The 20,463-nt window shown below is 40.1% G+C and overlaps 2 protein-coding genes across 2 annotated transcripts; both read left to right on the top strand.

The window, feature by feature from the left end:
- Positions 1-483: 483 nt before the first annotated feature.
- Positions 484-14,015, top strand: me2 (malic enzyme 2, NAD(+)-dependent, mitochondrial). The gene is made up of 15 exons (XM_040051114.1): positions 484-638; positions 3,610-3,778; positions 6,661-6,794; positions 6,902-7,051; positions 7,609-7,684; positions 7,846-8,007; positions 8,135-8,348; positions 8,881-8,978; positions 9,248-9,361; positions 9,510-9,621; positions 9,851-9,993; positions 10,124-10,226; positions 10,354-10,424; positions 11,160-11,258; positions 11,499-14,015. Exons 2-15 carry the CDS (start codon positions 3,665-3,667, stop codon positions 11,658-11,660), a joined length of 1,752 nt encoding a protein of 583 aa, XP_039907048.1. The 5' UTR covers positions 484-638; positions 3,610-3,664; the 3' UTR covers positions 11,661-14,015.
- Positions 14,016-15,567: 1,552 nt separating this feature from the next.
- On the top strand, positions 15,568-20,327 carry elac1 (elaC ribonuclease Z 1). The gene is made up of 5 exons (XM_040051117.1): positions 15,568-15,949; positions 16,297-16,503; positions 17,587-17,645; positions 18,866-19,076; positions 19,252-20,327. The coding sequence occupies exons 1-5, from the start codon at positions 15,793-15,795 to the stop codon at positions 19,728-19,730; spliced, it is 1,113 nt and encodes a 370-aa protein (XP_039907051.1). The 5' UTR covers positions 15,568-15,792; the 3' UTR covers positions 19,731-20,327.
- The last annotated feature ends 136 nt before the right edge of the window (positions 20,328-20,463 follow it).

Raw genomic sequence — 20,463 nt, 5'->3', positions numbered from 1 at the left:
TCCTAACATCTGTTAATCTGTCAATATTATTGTAGGTTAGTTTAGGAGAGCAATGAGTGTTTACTCAGAGCATGGGCACTATTAAACTCAGTTCATCACTATCTACCAGTTTCTGTGTAACCTTTAAATAAATATATGGTAGATACTTCCTTATTCTTATATAGGGGGGCTTATAAGGGGTGAGCACAGTTGGTAGCTCTGCATGTCTGATTTGGCAGATTCTTTATCCTGGATGCACTTCCTGACACATCCCAGAGAGATGTCTTCTCCTAAGACTGAACAGGGATGTTTTGCTTCTTAGATAAATATGTAAACCACACACGCACCACATAGCCACAAATTTTCTACGCAATACAGTACCACAGCTTAGGATAAACTAGTAATATGACATAACATGCGCAAAATAAAATGCGCGTGTTGGAGTATTTACGGTAATCGAGAGGGGAAACCCCAGCATCTGATTGGTCGAGCGGCCGGGTTCTTCTACAGCGTGTCCTCTCCTCGCGACTCAATCTGGTGTATGTGTGCTGGCAGGCAGGCTAATCCCAGGGTCAGTCCACAGAAGTTAGGCACAGCGAACATCATAAGAGTTGTGCCTAACAGACATTGAACGGCAGTATTATATTACTCAAGAGCAGGTAAGCGGAGTCGTTGTTCTCTAAATTGCAGAAAGTGTGTGTCATTTGAGAACTTCCTGCTTACTGAGCCAAGAGAGATGGCAGCAAGCAGGGCTGTGATGAGTAAGTGACTGCATTTAGCTAAATCATCCGAATAAAAAGTGCCTAGTGTCGGTGTGCTTAATCAGTTTAGCAGCTTCAGACATTAAGACTTAGGTGACAGAGGTGTTCAAATGACGACACCCTCTGCTTTATTTTAACTTAAAGTTAGCAAAAGGTTAGCTTTTAGCTCCTGTGGTTGTGAGGCTAATGGCTTGCAGTTGTGGTGGATATCAGTTTTTGGGGTTTTTTGTTTTTTGTTTTTGAAAGATCTCCAACATGTTATAAGGTCACATTTGGCATTTGCCCCCAATTATCTTCTCATTCCCTTGAGTGTTAAAGCTTGGGACAGTTGAGTGTTTCCTTGCCTTTTATTGCAGGTTCTGCTAATATTTAACCTCCACCAGTGGGTTTTTTACGTTCAGTGATCAGACACACTGACAGGGTGAGTGAGAAAGACTGAGAACAATAACCTGTTAGTAAGGCCACACCTAACAGCTGTGTTAAGTCTGTCTGGTCAGTTGAGGAAACTAATAACCTAAAGTATCATCTGTCTTCAAACCACTTTACCCTGATCATGTGAGACCATAAAAGGTTTAAACTTAAAATCATGCATGTGGGTGAGATTCGGAACTTGAAAAAAGGTGCCCAGTGTGCACAAGAGGGTGGATTGAATGCATGTTATTACATTATGACTGGTTTAGTTAACACAGTTGTTGTTTGCACCAGTTATTATTCCAGAACCAATAAGAAAAGATTTATTAGCAGTTTAAATTGTACTGCCTTATTTGTCTCACCTGTTTACAAAGAAATTAAATTACCAGTACTCCACAGGAAGACAGATGGCAAGTGAGATGCCTGATTTTGAATGGCATTTAATTAAACGTTTCTAAGTTATGGTTTCTAAACTTACAGAGCATCTGTATCTAGCTGCAGTACTGGTGAGCTCATGCTGTACATTTTCTGATCTCAGCACAATTTTGCTATCATTTTGATTCCCATTTAGAGCAGTCCAGGTGCATAATTATAGGCAGGTTTCTTGTCTCCATTCATACTCTGTTTGCAGACAATTACTCCTACAGAAAGTCCCAAGCACTTTCTGGCTGTAAGTGTGCGTTCATGCTCTGTGTTACAGTAATGATGCGAAGCTGGCACATGTACAAAGATTACCTTGTTTGCTACAAATGGAAAAATAATTTCTTATCTACACCACATCAAACATTATCCTTCCCATTAGCCGTGGCCTTTTTTTGCTTCTGAAAGAGGTCGCAAACACAACCTAACAAGAAAAGATCTTTGTACAGTTTGAGTCATAAAGACTGACATTTCACAGACGCTGCATCGAGACCGCTTCCTCTTTGATATTAAATCAACAGATCATTAAAATGTCTGCTGGTTGTTGGAGCTGCTTATACAGTCTGCTGCTTTAATGCTGCTTTCTAAGCAGCATCTCGTCCAGCTGGCTCCACTTGTTGTTTCCTTCATCCAGACATTATGGTCAAATAGAGGGATACATAATTCAGTGTGAAGTGCTTGAATTTGTTGATCAGAAAAGGATAGGCTAATTTGCGTTTCAGTTGTTTTCTTGTTTTGATATAGCTGCTCATCAGCATAGCATGATATTGTATTTTTAATATTTGTTTAGCTTAATACAACTTCATTTTGTGTTGGTAATTTTTAATTATGATAAAATGTGGATGAACAAGGAAAGGAAGGGGGCAGGATAATACTGACCGCACACATGAGTGCCTTTTGTCACATTAACTGACACCAACTTTGTTTTTTTGCCAGCTGAGCTCAGCTGCATGTTGTTCCAGGCCAAGAAATGAATACAAATTCTATTTCAAGCCTCACTGGGATTAAATTGCAATGGAAAAATACACTTTAATTCTTATTTCTAATAATCGGCTATGGTTTCCTTGTGTGTCTTGCATTTCAGTTTAGTATGTTTTTTGCAGAAATGCAAGCCTTGGCTGCTTATTTAAAAGGAACTGATATAGAAACTGCAATGTTGTCAAATTGCATTTCCTGTGACATTAAGGAAGGCTAACAGGAATTTTGCTAGATACAAAAAAATTGTAAGAAGTGGTTTACATCTCTTCACAAAATTTAAAGAAGTCCAATCGCTTTCTTTCCAAGTTCTTTACTGGGTTTTTTTTGTCTGCTTTAGTCTAAAAGTAGTGAAAATCTTTGCATTCCTTCTTGTTTGCAGTCCACATGCCAGGTCATTTCTGCAGTTATTAGTTGGAGTCTTGCTTTCTGTCATGTGAGCCCTGTTGTTTGCCTGTCTTTCCCTTCGGTCCATTGCTGGATGATGCCATAGCGATTTATCTTGTTCTGTGTCTTCATGCAGAGCTCATCACGAAAGGGATTATGACAATCTGTCAAAGCTTTGTTTCTTAGAGCGCACACTAAATCACTTCAGGCCACGTCCAGATTAATGTTGGCCACTGCTTCCAGCATTTGTAATCCTCAAGTGCTGTCCATGCACACAAAGAGGATTCATTGGCTACTGTGAATAGGTGTGTGTGTCTGTAAGCTGACAGCACTGACTGCGGTTAGCTTTATATCGTATTAAGATGTGATAATCTGATACTGTCATATTAAAAGGCTTTGGTAACAGTGCACTGCACGGTTTGACTGTCAGAAACAAGAATAATTAATATTAAGTCTTTGACTCTAACCTGCCAAAAAGCCCAAATGGTAATGCACCATGTAGACAGTTAAGACTTAACAACTTAAAATCTGAAATGTGTCACCATGGTGATGTAATCACTGTGCTGCACATCAATATTTTTGTCAGTAAAGCTATAATCATTTCTACAGCCAGGTTGTGCAAATCATTTGCACATGGTCAGTATTTTTTCATCTTTCCCTGTCTTGTCTCCCTCAGAAACCAGTGGATCTTCTAGAAAGCACCAGTGGACCCACACCGGTGACTGTCTACCATGTTGTCCAGATTAAGGACAACCTGGTCTCTGAGGCCATGCATCTCTCTTTGCAGATGGGTCCACACCAAAGAAAAGGGCAAGCCCCTCATGCTCAGCCCTCGCACCAACAAAGTAGGTGGACCTACCTTGTGTTGGGGTTTTAAGACACGGTGACGACAGCCTGTTTTTGTCTTGATCAATGTTAATTATGTCATTATGTGAAGAAGGATTATTTTTCTCTGTGTGCCTGGACAGAAAATAACTATAATGAATTGCTGAAATGTTATTGTTTGGTTACAGTGTCCAGAAATGGGTAGAAATTTACTGCAAGATGTCATAACAGTGGTTATAATGTAAGCTTTTAAATTTTAGGCCTGCATATTTTCCACACGTTTAAATGCCATACTCTATCCCACTGCAGATGCCAATATCTGTTTATATCTCAGACAAAGAATAGTGGGGAGCTAAGCTTGTTTGCAGTGTGACTGATATAAACTGGCATAACCATTTTTAGTAGTCTGCAACCAAAATACAAAAGTTGTAAAATAAGTTTATGCTTCAGTTATTTGTATTCCCATATCTGTAGCTATTGACTATTCATGATGAATGGTGCCTGTCTGTCAATGCCTGTCCAGCACATTGTTATTTGGCTGCTTTCTGAATTTTTCTTTAAGGTATTTGTAAAGTTTCGCTGTCTGTTTTAAAATGCTCACAGCAGGGTATCTAGCAGTGCGCATACAAGTGAGACAATTAAAGTGTCGTGTATTTGCTAAATTGAAATGATGCTGTGAAGCATTTGGCTTGTAGGGTTTGATTTTTCAGGAGGTTTGCCAACTACTGAGAGCTTACAAATGATATTTGTAACATGAACATTTTGCTGCTTGAGGTGATTTGACCTTTTGCTAAACTTAGCCCATACCAGATAAATATAGAAATTCCAACCTACATGCAAACTGGACACAGACCAGCTGACCAGTGATCCCACAAACTGGGATTTCAACTACTGTTTTTTTTTTTTTTTTTCAGCCAGTTTTTGAGCTCCTGCATAGCTCCATACTTGATTTTAATAATGGTTTGTAAAAGCAGGCTTGCAATGAAGACTATATAGAAAAACACTGATATAAAAGGCCTATAGAGCTGCTTTCAGGTCTGTCAGTACTCCCCTCCTCCCTGACTACCTCACAATACAACTAGCAACCATACCAACCAAGCACTGCCAGACGTTATATGGCATGCTGTAATCTAAAGTTAAAGGCATGGGCAAAATGACTATAATTGGCACCCATTAAAAATCCTGAGTGGGAGTCCGAGAGAAAAGGACACCCACATACATAACTGAGATAATAAGTAAACAGCATTATATAAAACTTTAAAAGTCTCAAAGTCTCAGTTTCTAAACGAGAACATGCCAGCTAGTTCTAGATTACAAATATAAGAGCAGTACTTGATGTGACTTGCATCAGCAGTGTACTGTAGCAGTAAAGGTCAATGTGTTTGAAATGTAGACTGGTATGACTTTGTTAAAAGGGCTAGGATCTCAAATTCCTTCACCCTAAATGTAGGTATGAGCTGTGCAGGGCAAGTGTTCACTGTACAGAATGTATTAATACCTTTATCCAGTGTATTCCTGTCTTGGAAGTGTTGAAATTGCATTTTCTAAAGTGCTAATCATGGGCTTGCTCAAGATGGTCTTTCATAGGGAAGTGCTCAGCTGCTGAAATCTTACAAAAATGTTACTTTCAATTTTATGCAAAAGGACAAATGCTAGATTAAGGTGTTTGCAGCATGTGGCATTGCGCTGAAAGGAACTGATTGGTAGAGCTGTGTGAAGTGAAATGCTCTATCAGCATGACTCAGCATTTTTCGAGGGGAGCCCCAGCATTCATCATTCTGACAAAATAATCCGCCCCCTTCTGCAGCCCCAGGCATGGCGGCCTCTTTGTTACGCCCATATTTCAGTCAGACAGGAGCTTGTAAATGCATGAACACATGCTCTTGTACACTGCAGGGACATGCAAACACATTGCATCCACCTCTCACCTCCCCCATCCTCTCATTTAAAAATTGGGGTGTTTCAGCCCACAGTGGTCTTCATTGGTTTCTTTGAGGCTACTCCTCCTCCTCCACTACTACCCCCACTCTCCGTTCGTCTTTGTCCTGCTGCAAAATTGCTTTCGTTTTGTTTTTCTTCATTCCGTCAGCCTGAATTTATTTCTGTAAACGCTGAAAAGGTAAACTCAGTTAAAGGTCCCATAATGAGGCAGTGCACTGTCTAAACAAACTACATTACAGTACATGAACAGTTAGTCCAGAAACTGCTATATTTTATAAAGAACAGGACAGAAATGTGGTATGCCTTAGCCATGAGTAGGGGGATGGTTGACATAAACAAATAAAGCCCTGCCCCCAACTACAGGTCGCAGGAGGAGTCCTGTTTTTTATGGTTTGCCAGTAAATTTCACAAAAACCGTCCTGTTAAGAAATGGCTACAGCAGACTTTGATGTCAGACGGTTACAGGAGGTGTTGCGTTAGTACTTTTAGCGTCCCAAGTAGAGGTTGATAATAGACGCAATATACAGTAGTGTGCAAAAATCTTGACTCACCCATTATTTCTTAATATTTTGCTAGAAAAATGGGAACTAGGTGGAGCAATTTATTGAAGCAAGTGCAGATTTATATGAACATGTCTTATAAACACAAGGCCACCTTTTATTCTATAATACAGGCTGAAGTCTCAGACAAGTTTTCTTTCAATTTCTTTAAGTAGTCTGAAGAATGAAAACAACCCTGACCACACACATTAAAAATACCCCTCATATTATTCATGAGAGTGCAGGCAGGGTGGAGCGGGTGGAGGCAAGTGTCAGAGGTGATTTGTGACAGAAGGATAGCAGTAAGAGTGGAAAAAGATGGTGGTGAGACCTGCTGTGTGTGGTTTGGAGACGGTGGCAGTCAGGAAAAGAAAGGCGGAGCTGAAGAAACTAAAATGTCATGTTTTTGTGTTCCTCCACAGGGTATGGCCTTTTCCCTTCAGGAGCGTCAGATTTTGGGGATACATGGTTTGCTGCCTCCCAAAGTGGAGACTCAGGAAATTCAGGCCCTGCGCTTTCAGAAAAATCTCAAAAAGCTGCACGATCCCCTGGAGAAGTAAGGATGCATTTTTCTTGTTGTACTGGAAAGCGTAAACATGTTTTTAAATAAAAACCGAGCATTTGTCTTCCTGTACACAGCTTAACTTTTCTTTTTCCATACAGGTACATCTACCTGATGGGCATCCAGGAAAGGAATGAGAAGCTTTTCTATAGGGTGTTGATGGAAGACATAGAGGAGCTGATGCCGATTGTTTACACTCCCACTGTAGGGCTTGCCTGTACGCAGTATGGACATATCTTTAGAAGACCAAAGTAAGGCCTTAGCAGATAATTTGAGTTTTTAATGTAGGTTTTGTTGCTCCAGTCCTACACAGCCAGGTATTTTGTCGCTGGGAGAAAATCGTCCAGAGGTGTGCAGAAAAGCTTGATATGGAAGAGAAGAGAGATTGCTACATGTCTTGACACAGCATATTGACAGCCAGTTCTGAAGGTTATATCCTAACAAGGACAAATAATACTGTGTTCATGTCTGAGATTGTCTATCCAAATATGGCTAACACAGCTCTTATCTTCAGTCTAAAGGAGCAGGAATGTTATGTATGCAAGATCCTATTGATTCTTCTAAAATTAGGACAGAAGCTCCTTTCAGGCGAGACCTTTGAGACCTTACCGAGTGAAGGGAGACCTACTTTAGTCAGGAAAAGCTCTTACGTGTTTTATTTTTGATGGCAGGCGTATTGAATCTTATGCACATAATGTTAAAAAGTGGTTTTATGCTGAAGATGCATTTTCTTTTTCTGCTTAGTTAAAGTTAGGATTTAATCACGATTGCTGCAATAGCTAAACTGTCATCCTGTTTATCCCTCTAGAGGCCTGTTTATCTCCATTCTGGACAGAGGACATATCCGCTCCATCCTTGACAACTGGCCAGACACTAATGTTGCAGTAAGTCTCAAAATCCTCACTATAGTAAAACCTTTTCAGATATTACATTGGAAAAAAGTCTAAAAATATGTCATAAAGATATGACAGTTGCTTATAAATATGTCAAATTTTAACCTTCAGTTTTCCAACTAATGTGCTTCCTCCATCTCTTCTTTGTGTAGGTAGTAGTAGTAACTGATGGAGAGCGTATCTTGGGATTAGGGGACCTGGGTGTTTATGGAATGGGAATACCTGTTGGGAAACTTTGCCTGTACACTGCCTGTGCTGGCATCAGACCTGAGAAATGTCTCCCTGTGGTGATCGATGTTGGGACGGATAACGAGGTAGGAAGGCTAGGTGTTGGTTTTTTGTTTTGTTTTTTTCTTTCTGTTTATTGCATGTGTGAGAGAAGAGAAATATAATAACGGTGTTTACTTTGGCTTCTCATGGTTGCCCTTGTCCTCCCGTTAGACTCTCCTTAAGGATCCGCTTTACATGGGGCTGTACCAGAAGCGAGACCGCTCCAAAGCATATGATGATCTCATTGATGAGTTCATGGAAGCTGTCGTGGACAAATACGGGCAGGACACGCTGATCCAGTTTGAAGACTTTGGGAACCACAACGCGTTCCGCTTCCTTAGAAAGTACAGGGAGAAGTACTGCACCTTCAACGATGACATCCAAGGTTCACACATAACCCCTGACACAGCACAACACTTTGAGAGAACTGTAGTTAAATATGTGCAGACAACGTCTACCTTGTTGTATGACTCTGTCGTCCTAATTCACATTCAGGTTACACCACACAAAGTGCTTAACTTACAGTTTTATGTTTATGTATTTTTCCAGCTGATTCAAAGGCTCAAAGTTTAGCAGTATTTACAGATCGGAGTATTTGCTAAGAACAGTTCTAGAAGATTTGCAAGTTTAGGCCCATCCATACAAATGACTTACTGTTAAGTTACTGGAGCTGTTTCTAAAAGGATCGCTGCTGTATTAGAGTCCACCTGAAACTCAATGTAAATTTTTATTGTTGGATTAAATTACTGTGGAGCATTTCAGAAATCATCTGTTGTGAGTGATGCTGAAATAAGATGCATTCATGAGCTGTTTTGTTTGAAAATCTTTCAGATTTTAGACAAATTACCATGAGTGTTTGGATGTCTTTGAGGCAGAGACTCAATTGTTTACTCTTCTGTTTGTCTACATGTTTCCAGGCACTGCGTCTGTAGCTCTTGCCGGTCTGTTAGCAGCTCAGAGAGCAGTTGGCAAACCCATCACTGAACACCGGGTGCTGTTCCTGGGAGCAGGAGAGGTAAGCTGATATTCATCCTTTTAATCAATTGAACTTCTCAAGATTTTCTTTGTTTTTTTTGTTCTCTTGACTTTGTTACGTATTTGAAAATGGCAAAAAAGGCACAATTGGAAGAAGCGTACTGTTCCCGACTGACCACAAACAGAACAAAAAACCTGAGGAGTTTCTCCATTGTCTATTTAGAGAATAATCGTTCATGTTTTCTTTGTGTAAAATTTTTTGTGTTTTTATTTTATTGTTTATTCATTCTTTTATTTATTATTTGGTAGGCTGCCCTTGGAATTGCCAATCTGATTGTGATGGCCATGATGGAGACGGGAATGACCCAAGCTGAGGCCAGGAAGAAAATCTGGATGTATGATAAAGATGGCTTACTTGTAAAGGTAAGTGTGTGACACAGGAATTTATAATAAGAAAATGATACAATTTTGTCTACTTTCCTGGCTGGTCCACGGTCTAAACAGTCAACGGCATTTTCACTGAACAAGTGTTGATTAGTAATTGTGTCTAATGTGTCACATGTGACTCCAGGGAAGACAGCAGGGAACGGACTCTAACCAGGAAGCATTTACCCATGAGAGTCCAGGGGATGTACAGAGCTTCCTAGATGCTGTCAATGCCATCAAACCTACAGCTATCATTGGTGTGGACCTTTAATTTATTTATTTATTTATTTATTTATTTATTTGTATTCATATAATTGTAGCTTTGTAGCACTGCTTGCCAACCAGAAAGAATTATACAAATATCTATTTTATTAAAATATTGTTTGTTAATATAAGCAATAAACTCAGTCAGTTACAAAAAGGTTGTAGTCTTATTTCAGACCTTCTTTGAACAGTAATAATAAATCAGTCTCTCCTTTTTTCCAGGTGTGGCAGGAGCTGGACGTCTGTTTACCCATGATGTCATCAAGGCCATGGGAACCCTGAATGAACGGCCAATCATCTTTGCCCTGAGCAACCCAACCAATAAAGCAGAGTGCACAGCAGAGGAGGCCTACACTCTGACAGATGTACACATTTTTTTTCTAGGCTTAACTTTTTTCCTGTTTTTTGTCTTTTTTGACAAACTCTTAAGTTATGCATTCAAATTGTGTTTTTCCTACCTCATCACCTCTCAAGCTTTGTTTCTGCGTCTCACAGGGAAGATGTCTTTTTGCGAGCGGCAGCCCTTTCGGTCCAGTGACTCTGAGCGATGGTCGTGTCCTTACACCAGGACAAGGGAACAACGCTTACATTTTTCCAGGTGAGAGGGAAAAAAATTGATTATTCATTATTTACATTAAATACCAGCACTCTTAAGATGGTATGAATTGCATTACATCATGCAAATTTGAATGCAGTATGTTGTAATTGGTTTTCATGCATTTCAGGCGTGGGCCTGGCTGTGATCCTGAGTGGAGTGAGACACATCAGTGACATGGTTTTCTTAGAGGCTGCCAAGGTCTGAAGACACTACTAAATATTTTTCTACCTGTTCTTTAAGTTCATCTTTAACTTTTCCCTCACTCATCCTGTATTGTCTTGCTGACTCTTTCATGTATGCATATTCTTCATACAGTTTCTTCCCAAAGCCCATAACCACCCTTATATCCATCCATATATACATAACACTATTTATTACATATTTACTTTTTTACACTGGTTTGTATATTTGTACATTTTATATATTTTTTCTCTGTTAATACTGTTCATATGTATATAGTGCTGCAGAACTGACCCCCCCCAGCATGTTTGCACTGAGTAGGAGATGCTCTGTATCTCATTGTACAATTGTATAGTGACAATAAAGGCATTCTGTTCTTCTATTCTATGTTCACTATATGCTCATCTCAGCCCTGTTAAACCCTTCGATGTCTCCTCTTCCCTCTCTTTCTAGACTGGCATAACAGATGAAGAGCTTCTCTTTGCTGGGCTGCATTTGATACATTAACACTAATCAGTGCAACAGATGATCACTGTGCTTTGTTGCCAGTGTTTTTGTTACTGTTCAGTGTCAGAAACACTGTGAATTTGCATGGTGTTAATAGTACTAGAAGGGGTTTGATTAATTTTGTAATTACAACTGGCCAAAAGCACATGACTAGTGTGGGTAGACAAACAGTAGTAGTAGTTTTGTCTGTTTTTTGTGACCTAGAAATTATTCTTTATTGTAAATGCAATCTTATGTTCCTTTCAGACACTTGCAGAGCAGCTGACAGATAAAGAGCTTGCAGAAGGCAGACTCTACCCTCCTCTGTCCAACATCAGGGAGGTCTCTATCCAGATGGCTGTCAAGGTAAGCCTCCTCCAGTTTAAATTTTGGTTATTGTCAAGGTCAGTTTACATATTAACAGTCTCCAAGAAATAATCTCTGTGTTCAGCGGATTTTTTGAAAAAAAGAAATTCATGCCCTGCAGCCAGACAAACCGTAACATAACCTGTCAAACACTGTTCTTCTTTTGGTCAAAGTCATGTTGTAGTTCCTGTGTCACCCCTTACGTTTGGTCAGTGATAAATTTTCTCTTTCCCACTAAAGGTGGTGGAGTATCTCTATGCTAAAGGCATGGCGTTCCACTACCCTGAGCCAGTGGACAAGGACGCCTTTGTGCGGGCTACTGTCTGGAAGACCGACTATGAATCTTTCCTGCCGGACACCTATGATTGGCCAGGTGTCAACTTTAGCCCCAAGTCCATCTAGAAATAGGGCACACTCACTGTGGCTCATGTCATAATGGCCTTCTCTTCCTTTTTTTTTTTTCTGCTTTATACCTAATCACAGATTTTGTAAGATTGCCTTACTTTAAACATGCTTAAAAATAGACCACAGTAGCCATGCTGCTACATTTTCACCAAACCAGTCTTATTGGATCTGTGAACAGTCAAAGTGGAAAGTGAAGAGAAGGGCATTCAAATGAGATCAGCCATTCTCATTTTAAATTACACTTCTCCATTATGTGCATAATGTAGAAACCTGCACAAAGCCAGATGGCCACCTGGTGGTGGAAATGGGCAGTGGTTACATCTATTTTCCATGCTGCTCCATCAAAAACTCAGCACTAAATTTGCATAAATTTCATGAATTTTTTTTCCCCATTAATTTTAAGATGTTATTGTTTCACTGTATCTGTAATCTAATAATGACTAATCTGTCATTTTGTTGTGTACATTTCTGATATATAGCTGTCTTCAGTTAGCACGCACAAACTCCATTCTTTACTTGTACTCCATCTTCTAGTATTCTTGCAAGCTTGCAAGAAATGACCTCAATTTCATAACATTTAGTAATATCCAGTATGTATTTATGTATTGCCTTTGTCCACCTTAAATAAGGCTCTGGTCAGTTTTCCTCTTCTCATTAATACCCAGTATAAGACATCTAGCAGAGCAGAGGACTGAAGAGGAGAGCCTTTCTGTTAGAGACAAACAAAGACCGATTTACTAAAATTGAGATTTTCTGAAGGGAAAATATATGAAAGTTATATATTAAAAAAAAAAAATGTAGGCAGACAACCTTTTAACTTCCACTCCAGCCTTTTGTTTGTTTGATTAATTGTGTCACCTAATATTTATTTCTTTGAATTCATGTTATTTTGTATTCAACTGTTTTGAAAAGCCTCTCTTCAACACTCCTTAAGGAATGGTCTTATGAAGAATGTATCCCATAAAATGAACAATTTTGCTTAAGTGTTATATGAATACTTAAGAAAATATGTGCAGTATAAAATCATTAGATACTCATTTATGTTGTTAAATGTACTTTTTTGGTCTGATGCGTAGTGTGTGGCATTGAGGTATGTTGGTTTTACTACTATTGTTTCATCTGAGCAGACTGTGCAAACTCACAGGCCAAGCTTCTCTTCAGTGTTATGATCCACCACGAGGTTAAAACACAGGTTATGTATTTTAACACAAGTGCTCCTCATGTAATAAGTCTGTTTTGACTCAGCTAAGTGATGTAAACTGTGAACTGTTTGAAAATATTATTGGGATTAGAAAATAGTGACTGAAAAGCCCTGGTTGATTAAGTCCTTCGTACTGAATAGTAATGGTGCTTAAGCACTGTATAGACTGGCAAAATATCTTTGTGATAAAGTGCAAGTCGGCTATACAGTGTACAAATCCACGTGTCAGTTTGATGTACTGACCTAATACCAGTAGGACACACTGCTGACCGTTAACCTGCTGAGGTTCTCTGTTAGCGCTTTGTTTTTGCTCAGTTCTGTGACAGATTGCTGCATTGTAATAGCAAATAAACTAAAGGTATACCACAGTGTTTCATGTAAAATGCAGGATTCAATCTATGCTCTGATCATATTTCTAAGACTTTAAACTGCTTTATGACAGGGGCATTGGCAGCATTGCACATTGGTCTTCAGAGAGGTGTGTAAAATGGAGATGGTTGACAGGTTAAAGAAAAAAAAAAATGAGTATTTTAATAAGGAGAGGGCACCTACATCAGGATAGAAGTGCTTCATGGTTCATATGCAGTGAATGCTCCCTGTAACCATGCCAGCAAAAAGCCGCCTTCTTTTTCCTTTAAATTGTCATCCATCGATTTACACTGTAAAACTTTAACTCAAGGACCTTCCAACCGCATACATTGAAGTGCCTGCACAAATTACAGTGTCCCTTCATAGTCACTCCCATGCCTCATTAAGTTAACCATGCAGATAGCCACACTATAATTATTGACATTGTTTTGTTATGAAATGGTGTAACTGTAGCATTGAGCATACAGTGCTTTCTCTAATAAATGTTAGATTTAATGCAAACTTTTCAGTGGTTTAATGATATGTAAACACTGTAATGTCATCGGTGTGTTGCTCACGTGTTTGTTAAGATGTTGACTGTAATTGTCCAGTTTGAGTTTTTGCTGTTTTGTTCGATGAGTGGTTAGTTCATGTGACTCTTAGTGGTTTCAGTATTCATAAGTATTCCCATGCAGTCTGACACTGATTTTTGGTGCAGTCATGTTTGTATACCAGAGTGCAGTATGTTTGTTTTATTATACTTGAGGTGTGAAAACTCCAGAATAAAACCTATTTTTACATCGGCTCCCTTGTCTTTCAATTTTTTATTTATTTATTTTTTTTATCCCATTTATTTTTCTTCCTTTTCTTTCTTAACAGATTCATCTTTTAAACTGCTTTTAACAGGCAGTTTACTACAGTGACCTCCTTTTTGAACCCTTACTGAATTCTCTCTATATTCTCACTATAATCCTGCTGATACCAAAGTACGTTCGTCTAAACAGTTAGCTGTGTCCAGTTGTTAGGAGGACGATGCATGAGTCCGCTTTGAGTCAACAACTGGAATGTATTTTGTGGACCACTTAAAGAGGACACTAACAGTTTTCATGGCTGCATTACTGAATGCATCAAATTGTAAACATGCCAACTTACCAGCCCAGGACTGCATGCTGCTTTGAGAACAATAAGACTTGGATCACTACTGATCTTAACTGCTTAATAAAAAGAAGAAAGCCGAAAGAGGAGAACTGAGGAGAGTGCAGCCCGACCTAAGGGGGAAGCTGAGGAACTGCAAGGACTCCTACAGGAGGAAGCTGGAGGCTGAGCTCAAGCCGAACAACATAAGTGGCGTGTGGTGTGGAAAGAAGATCTCTGGGTTTAAGGTGACAGCCAGCCAGTGAGCACTCTATGGAGAGAGCAAAGAGCTACACAGATTCTTTAGTTCACAGCTTTCTACTGCCTTCCCTACCACACACGCTGGCCTCCACGCTGCACTTCTTCAAGTGAATTCTGTAGATAACACCCCCACATCGGTTAAACACCTTCTGTTTGAGTGTGACTTCTGGCCAGATTAGGAGACAGCCTGAGAACCAAAGCAAGGCTGCTGGCCCTGACAGCATCAGGCCCGAGGCTGTGACGTCCTTTGTTTTGAAGAAGTACAGGTACATGGGCATCCATACTGACAACAAGCTGAACTGGAAAACCAATACAGAAGCTGTATACCAAAAGGGGGTGAGAAGTAAGCTGCAGAAATGATGGTGATACTCTTATCACTCAGTCGTGGTGGGCCCAGCACACTGCTGTGGTCTGCTGGAGGTGGGTTGGAGCTGGTAACACGGTAAACAATAGACTAAATACAGTGATCAGGAAGGGTGGCTCTGTGATTCACTGCAAAATGGACACTTCTGAAGCTGTGGTGGAAAGGAGGACACTGAACACTCTCTGCACCATTTACCGGACAGATCCTTTACAAAGAGGTCAAAAAGCGGTTTCCCATTCATTGTTTTGCTTTTATAGATATAGCAATTTTGCATGAAACAAAATCAGACTGATAAAAAATACAACAGATGAGTCTTTCACATTGAGCTCTGTGATTCCAACCAAAATTTAAGAAAAACAAAAAAAAACAGCAGAAAATCAGGTTGGACATTAATAGATCGGAGCAGCAATGTCTTTCCGAAAGTTCTGTGAATGGGTACATTTTCAAAAAATAAAAAAATGAATACATGTCCACGGATAAGCTTACAGAAAGAGTAGGAGATATCAACATAAGCTTTATATTTCCGAAGGAAGTGTTTGGTTGGATAAAAGAAACTTTCTTAACTTAATAAGAATTAAGAAATTTTGTGGAAGAGGTCATATTTTTACCCAGTTCAAATTCTCCCCGCAGTTTTTCCAATAGGATACAGAGGGAATATAACATCGTCTTTGATATGTGATCTTAAAATTACGACCAATCATACCTAACCGGACACGTCACGCATCCTACGTCATCAGCGGGCGACAGTATTTTCATTGACATGGCATGCTTGCTACTGTGTGGCAGATAGTTAAAAAACAGTTTTCTGTAACTCCGGGAGGATGACCATGGATTTGACTTTCCTCGGGACGGGCTCGGCGTACCCGTCCCCTCACCGCGGTGCCTCGGCTCTGGTGCTGCGGACGGACGGGGAGTGCTGGCTGTTTGACTGCGGAGAGGGAACCCAGACCCAGCTAATGAAGAGCCAGCTCAGAGCCGGTGTGCCACTTCAGATCCTCACACAGTCTGTCTGTCCTTTAAATATTTCTGGAAAAATAAAAAAAAGTTTCCCCCTGAATAAACTTCCTGTCATTGAAACAAATCTGTTCATGCCTTTCTATACCCCAAATCATTTGTTTGTAGGCTAATTAAGACTTCCTTTTATAAGTGCTCATAAATATGAAACAGACAAAACAGTGCACAGTGTTGTTTATGAAAAGAAAAAAAAAATTCCTCATCTCTATCTTGACATGAACCTGTTTTAAGTGCATATAGTTTAATTCAGTTTACAGCAAAATGCCTGACTTGATATGAAGGTGTAAAAATGGGATATGTTTTTCACACAGGGCGAATCACCAAGGTTTTCATCTCCCACTTGCATGGAGATCACCTGTTTGGTTTACCTGGTCTCCTCTGCACTGTGAGTCTCAACACCAGCTCTGAATCTCAGCAGGACCTGAACTGTGTGGACATCTACGGGCCACGGGGTCTCAGACACTTTCTCAGAGTCACTCTTGGCATCACTGGATCACAGCTGCTCTTCCCTTACGCAGGCAGGTCCGAGGCCTGATAAATTGATCAGGCACAACATTATGACCACCTGCCTGATATTCCGCTTGCCCCCGTTCTGCTGCCAAAACAGCCCTGACCCATCGTGGCACAGACTCCCCTAGACCACTGAAGGTGTGCTGTGGTGGCGTCAAGGTGTTAGTAACAGATCGTTTAAGTCTGTAACTTGCGAAGTGGGCATCCATGGATCAGATTCAATTGGATTGAGATCTGAAGAATTTGGAAACCAAGTCAACACATCAAGTGTGCAGTGCATATTATCCTGCTAAAAGAGGCCACAGCCAGCAGGGAATACCATTTCCATGAACTGGAAGCTCAATACAGAAGCTATATGGGTGTACATGGTCTGCTACAGTGATTAGGTAGGTGCCAAAAAGCGTCACACTGCCTTCTGCAGTGCATTTTGGTGCCAGGTGTTTCCCAGGTTTTTCATTCAGTGAGCCTTGACCACCCATGACCCATATGCTGGTTCACCACTGTTCCTTAGTTGGAGCACTTTTAATAGAAACTGACAAATGCAGACCAGGAACACTCCACTACAGTTTTGGAGATGGTCTGACCTAGTCATCTAGCCATCACAGTTTGGCTCCCAAACTCACTCAAATCCTTACACTTGCCCATTTCTCCTGCGATTAACACATCAACTTTGAAGACAAAATGTTCAGCTGTTCCTTAATATATCCCGCTGATTACCATGTGGCATGATGGGTTAGTCAGTGTTATTGACTTCCCTTGCACGTGGTCATAATGTTATGCCTGATTGGTGTATTGATACAAGATTGAAAGCATTCAATACAGGGGTTTAAGAACAAGCAGACAGTGTAGCTTGTTGTGGATGCTCTGTTTACTACAGTTTCTCTGAGTCTAAATCTTGTTCCCTGGGCTATTTATAATTTGCTGCTGTTTTTTTTAATGCAGCTGCATCATTTTAAAAAAGAATCTTTAAGAAACCTAGTAGATGGCTCAGATATGCTGCTTGATGAACACTGATCAAATAATTCAAGTTATACCTAAGTTATATCCTGGTTAAAGATATAATAGTTCACATCTTTTCTCTTGGTTTTTAGTGCATGAATTGGAGCCCACACCTGACCAGAGCCCAGAAGAAGGAAAACTTAACCCAGAGGTAAGTCGTTGATTTTGTTGTTTTGATGTTCCTGTGTTGTAGAATATCATGTCTCCCTGCTGTCAGTCCCTGTTTTTACTAAAAGATGAAATCTGGAATCCATATTTTCTATTTAGAAAATGATAAAGATGTAGTGAAAGTTCCTAGTGATCTTATGGCCTCTATCAGTGGTCTTGTCTTTGTCCTTGTCCTGCTAGACCTCAGTGCAGCTTTCAGTACTGCTCATCACAACATTTTAATACAGACTTAAATACACCACTAGCTACACCAATCGTGTTGATCTGACAGAGTGTAAGTGTAAACAGTGACCCATCAAAGGTAGTCATGGAGTTCCACAGGGTTCTGTGCTGGGACCGATACCTTTCACATAATACGTGCATCACTTAGGTGTTATTAAAAAACTCTGTATACAATGGCATCCATGGGACAGTTCAAAGAGAAAACCACTGCTGACCAAAAAGGAACACGTAGCTCTCCAGTGTAGCTAAATTACAACAATCCTGCAAAGATGACTGGGCCAAAATTCCACCACAGCGCTGTAAAAGACTCATTGCCAGTTATTGCAAATGCTTGATTGCAGTTGTTGCTACTAATTTTGGTTTAGGTTTAGGGGGCGCAGGTTATATTTGTGAGGACATTCACTGACAGTAATACCTTCTTAAGATTCTTACCCCTAGGTTTAACTGTGTGCTAAACCCTCAATCTAAACCTAATTCCAACTTTTACTTTAAAAGTTGATCTTAGCCCTAAAAAAAGACTTTGAAGAGGTATGAAAAAGTCTATGTTAGCCAAAAAGATTAAAAGAAATTCTCTTTTTGTGGGTTCATCTTTTCATTTATGTTTTTATAAAAATATATATGATTTCCTGTCATGCAGGACAGTCATACTCTTCTTCCAGAGAAAGTTCATCTTCACAGCTTTCCTCTTTACATGATCACTTCCCTGTGTGTGATGTGTTTAGGGTCATCTTTAAATTGTAGCTTTTTTCTGTTTTTTTTTATTTTTTATTACTGTGCATGATAGTTTAGTTGTTTATTTAAAAGACATCAGTGTGCAAATTGTTGCTGATATGCCTCCTTTGACTTGCGTTTGTACATGTTTGAGCATATCTCTCAGCTCACCCGTTATGGCAGTTTTCACCTGAGCATTTACATTTTGTATTTTGTCCACTTGTATGCTGTTTTTTTCTGATGAATACTAGCACCTCTCTGTCTCCCCAGATGGCAGCAGAGTGCGGTCCTCTCCATCCTCAGGAGCAACCAGGCAGAACAATCTCCTTGGATGTCTCCAGTGACACTTATCTTCTCTTTGAAGACCAGAAGTTTGCGGTCAAAGCCTTCAGGTTGTTTCACCGCATCCCTTCCTTTGGTTTTTGCATTCAGGAGCGAGATCGACCGGGAAGGTTGAAAACAGAACTGCTGAAGGAACTAGGTGAGAGGTATTTTCTGTTCTTTTAATATCTCTTCATTATTTGTGTAATATTAAAAATATAAATTCCCTGCATATAAAGTAGATGGAAATAACTGTCGTCACCAATTATTTATTAATGCAAGAAACAATTTCAGAAAAGCAACCCTTGCAGCTGGTCTCATTTTGTATCCTACAGGCCTGAAACCAGGCCCTCTCTATGGGCGCCTCAAAGCTGGGGAGTCAGTAACTCTTGAAAGCGGGCGTGTGGTGCAGCCTAGTGAGGTGCTAGAAGAAGCTATTCCTGGGAGGAAAGTCTGCATTTTAGGGGACTGTAGCTCGGTGCTTGGGGAAGGGCCGCAGAGGTTGTGCAGCGGAGCGGACATTCTGGTTCATGAGGCCACCCTTGGGAACGAGCACCGAGAGAAAGCAGTGGACCATGGGCACAGCACACCTGAGATGGCAGCGGCAGTAGCACGGGCTTGCTGTGCACGGAGGCTGGTGCTAAATCACTTCAGTCAGCGGTACAAACCCAGCGCCATGGTGAAGGAAGGAGATGAAGACCATGTTTCAGAGTTAAAGAGACAGGCTGAAGAGGCTTTGCAGGACACTGGGGTAGATGTGATTCTGGCAGAGGACTTTCTCACTCTACAGATCTCTCTCAGAAGATCAAGGTAATAAGCAGCTGGTTTAGTGAGTATAAAGCTGGTAGTGTTTTTGGCTAAAAGCAGAGGAATTGTCTGTATATTTTATGATGTAAGGTGAAATTGTCTGCTCTTTGTCTAACTTGTTTTTATTTTATTAAAAGTCAAATTAGTGAACTGACAAAAAAGTCAAGCTCAAGGTCCTCGTTTGCAATCTATGTTGATAATCTATATTATCATTAACTATTTTTCTATTTTAGGGAATTTTATTACCTGTAATACATGTTGGCTCTGAACATGAGCTTGGCAATGGCAGTTTTTGCAGTGGCCAATATGCTTCATCTCAGGCTTGATTAATTTGCTTTATTCAAGTCTTATATTCTGGTTCCTAAAAGCAAAATTGCTCAGTGCCAATGTCACTTTGCAGTTAAATCACTGTCCTCCAGCAACTATATCACTGGTTGTGGAGGAATGTCTCTGTAAGGTTCTGGCTGAATATAAGTAGTTGTTGAGAATTTCTGTAGCTATTTTGCAGATTTTTAACAGTTAATTAATCAATGAATTACAATCAGGCAGTGAGTGGTTGCAAACCTGATCTCATATCAAGGAAGGAACAATTTTAAAAGAAAAAGACAGCAAGTTTATTGCACGCAGTCCCAATAATGTTGTTCATTATTCAATCTCTAGCCAGTTTTCCCTAGTGTGACTAGGAATAGTACTTTTTAGTGCTTTGCCTACAAAGTAAAGGTTGCACCTTTGTGTTGATT

This window comes from Simochromis diagramma, unplaced genomic scaffold, assembly GCF_900408965.1.
Source record: "Simochromis diagramma unplaced genomic scaffold, fSimDia1.1 OVJJ01000131.1, whole genome shotgun sequence".
NCBI lineage: Eukaryota > Metazoa > Chordata > Actinopteri > Cichliformes > Cichlidae > Simochromis > Simochromis diagramma.
This window is presented reverse-complemented; position numbering and strand designations above follow the sequence as displayed.

Coding starts and splice junctions, on each gene's coding strand:
- elac1 (XM_040051117.1), top strand. CDS start 15,793: ATGACCATGGATTTGACTTTCCTCGGGACGGGCTCGGCGTACCCGTCC. Junction 16,504..17,586: donor GCTGCTCTTCCCTTACGCAG/GCAGGTCCGAGG, acceptor CTTGGTTTTTAG/TGCATGAATTGGAGCCCACA. Junction 17,646..18,865: donor AAGGAAAACTTAACCCAGAG/GTAAGTCGTTGA, acceptor CTGTCTCCCCAG/ATGGCAGCAGAGTGCGGTCC.
- me2 (XM_040051114.1), top strand. CDS start 3,665: ATGTTGTCCAGATTAAGGACAACCTGGTCTCTGAGGCCATGCATCTCT. Junction 9,622..9,850: donor CAAACCTACAGCTATCATTG/GTGTGGACCTTT, acceptor CCTTTTTTCCAG/GTGTGGCAGGAGCTGGACGT. Junction 10,425..11,159: donor TTTTCTTAGAGGCTGCCAAG/GTCTGAAGACAC, acceptor TGTTCCTTTCAG/ACACTTGCAGAGCAGCTGAC.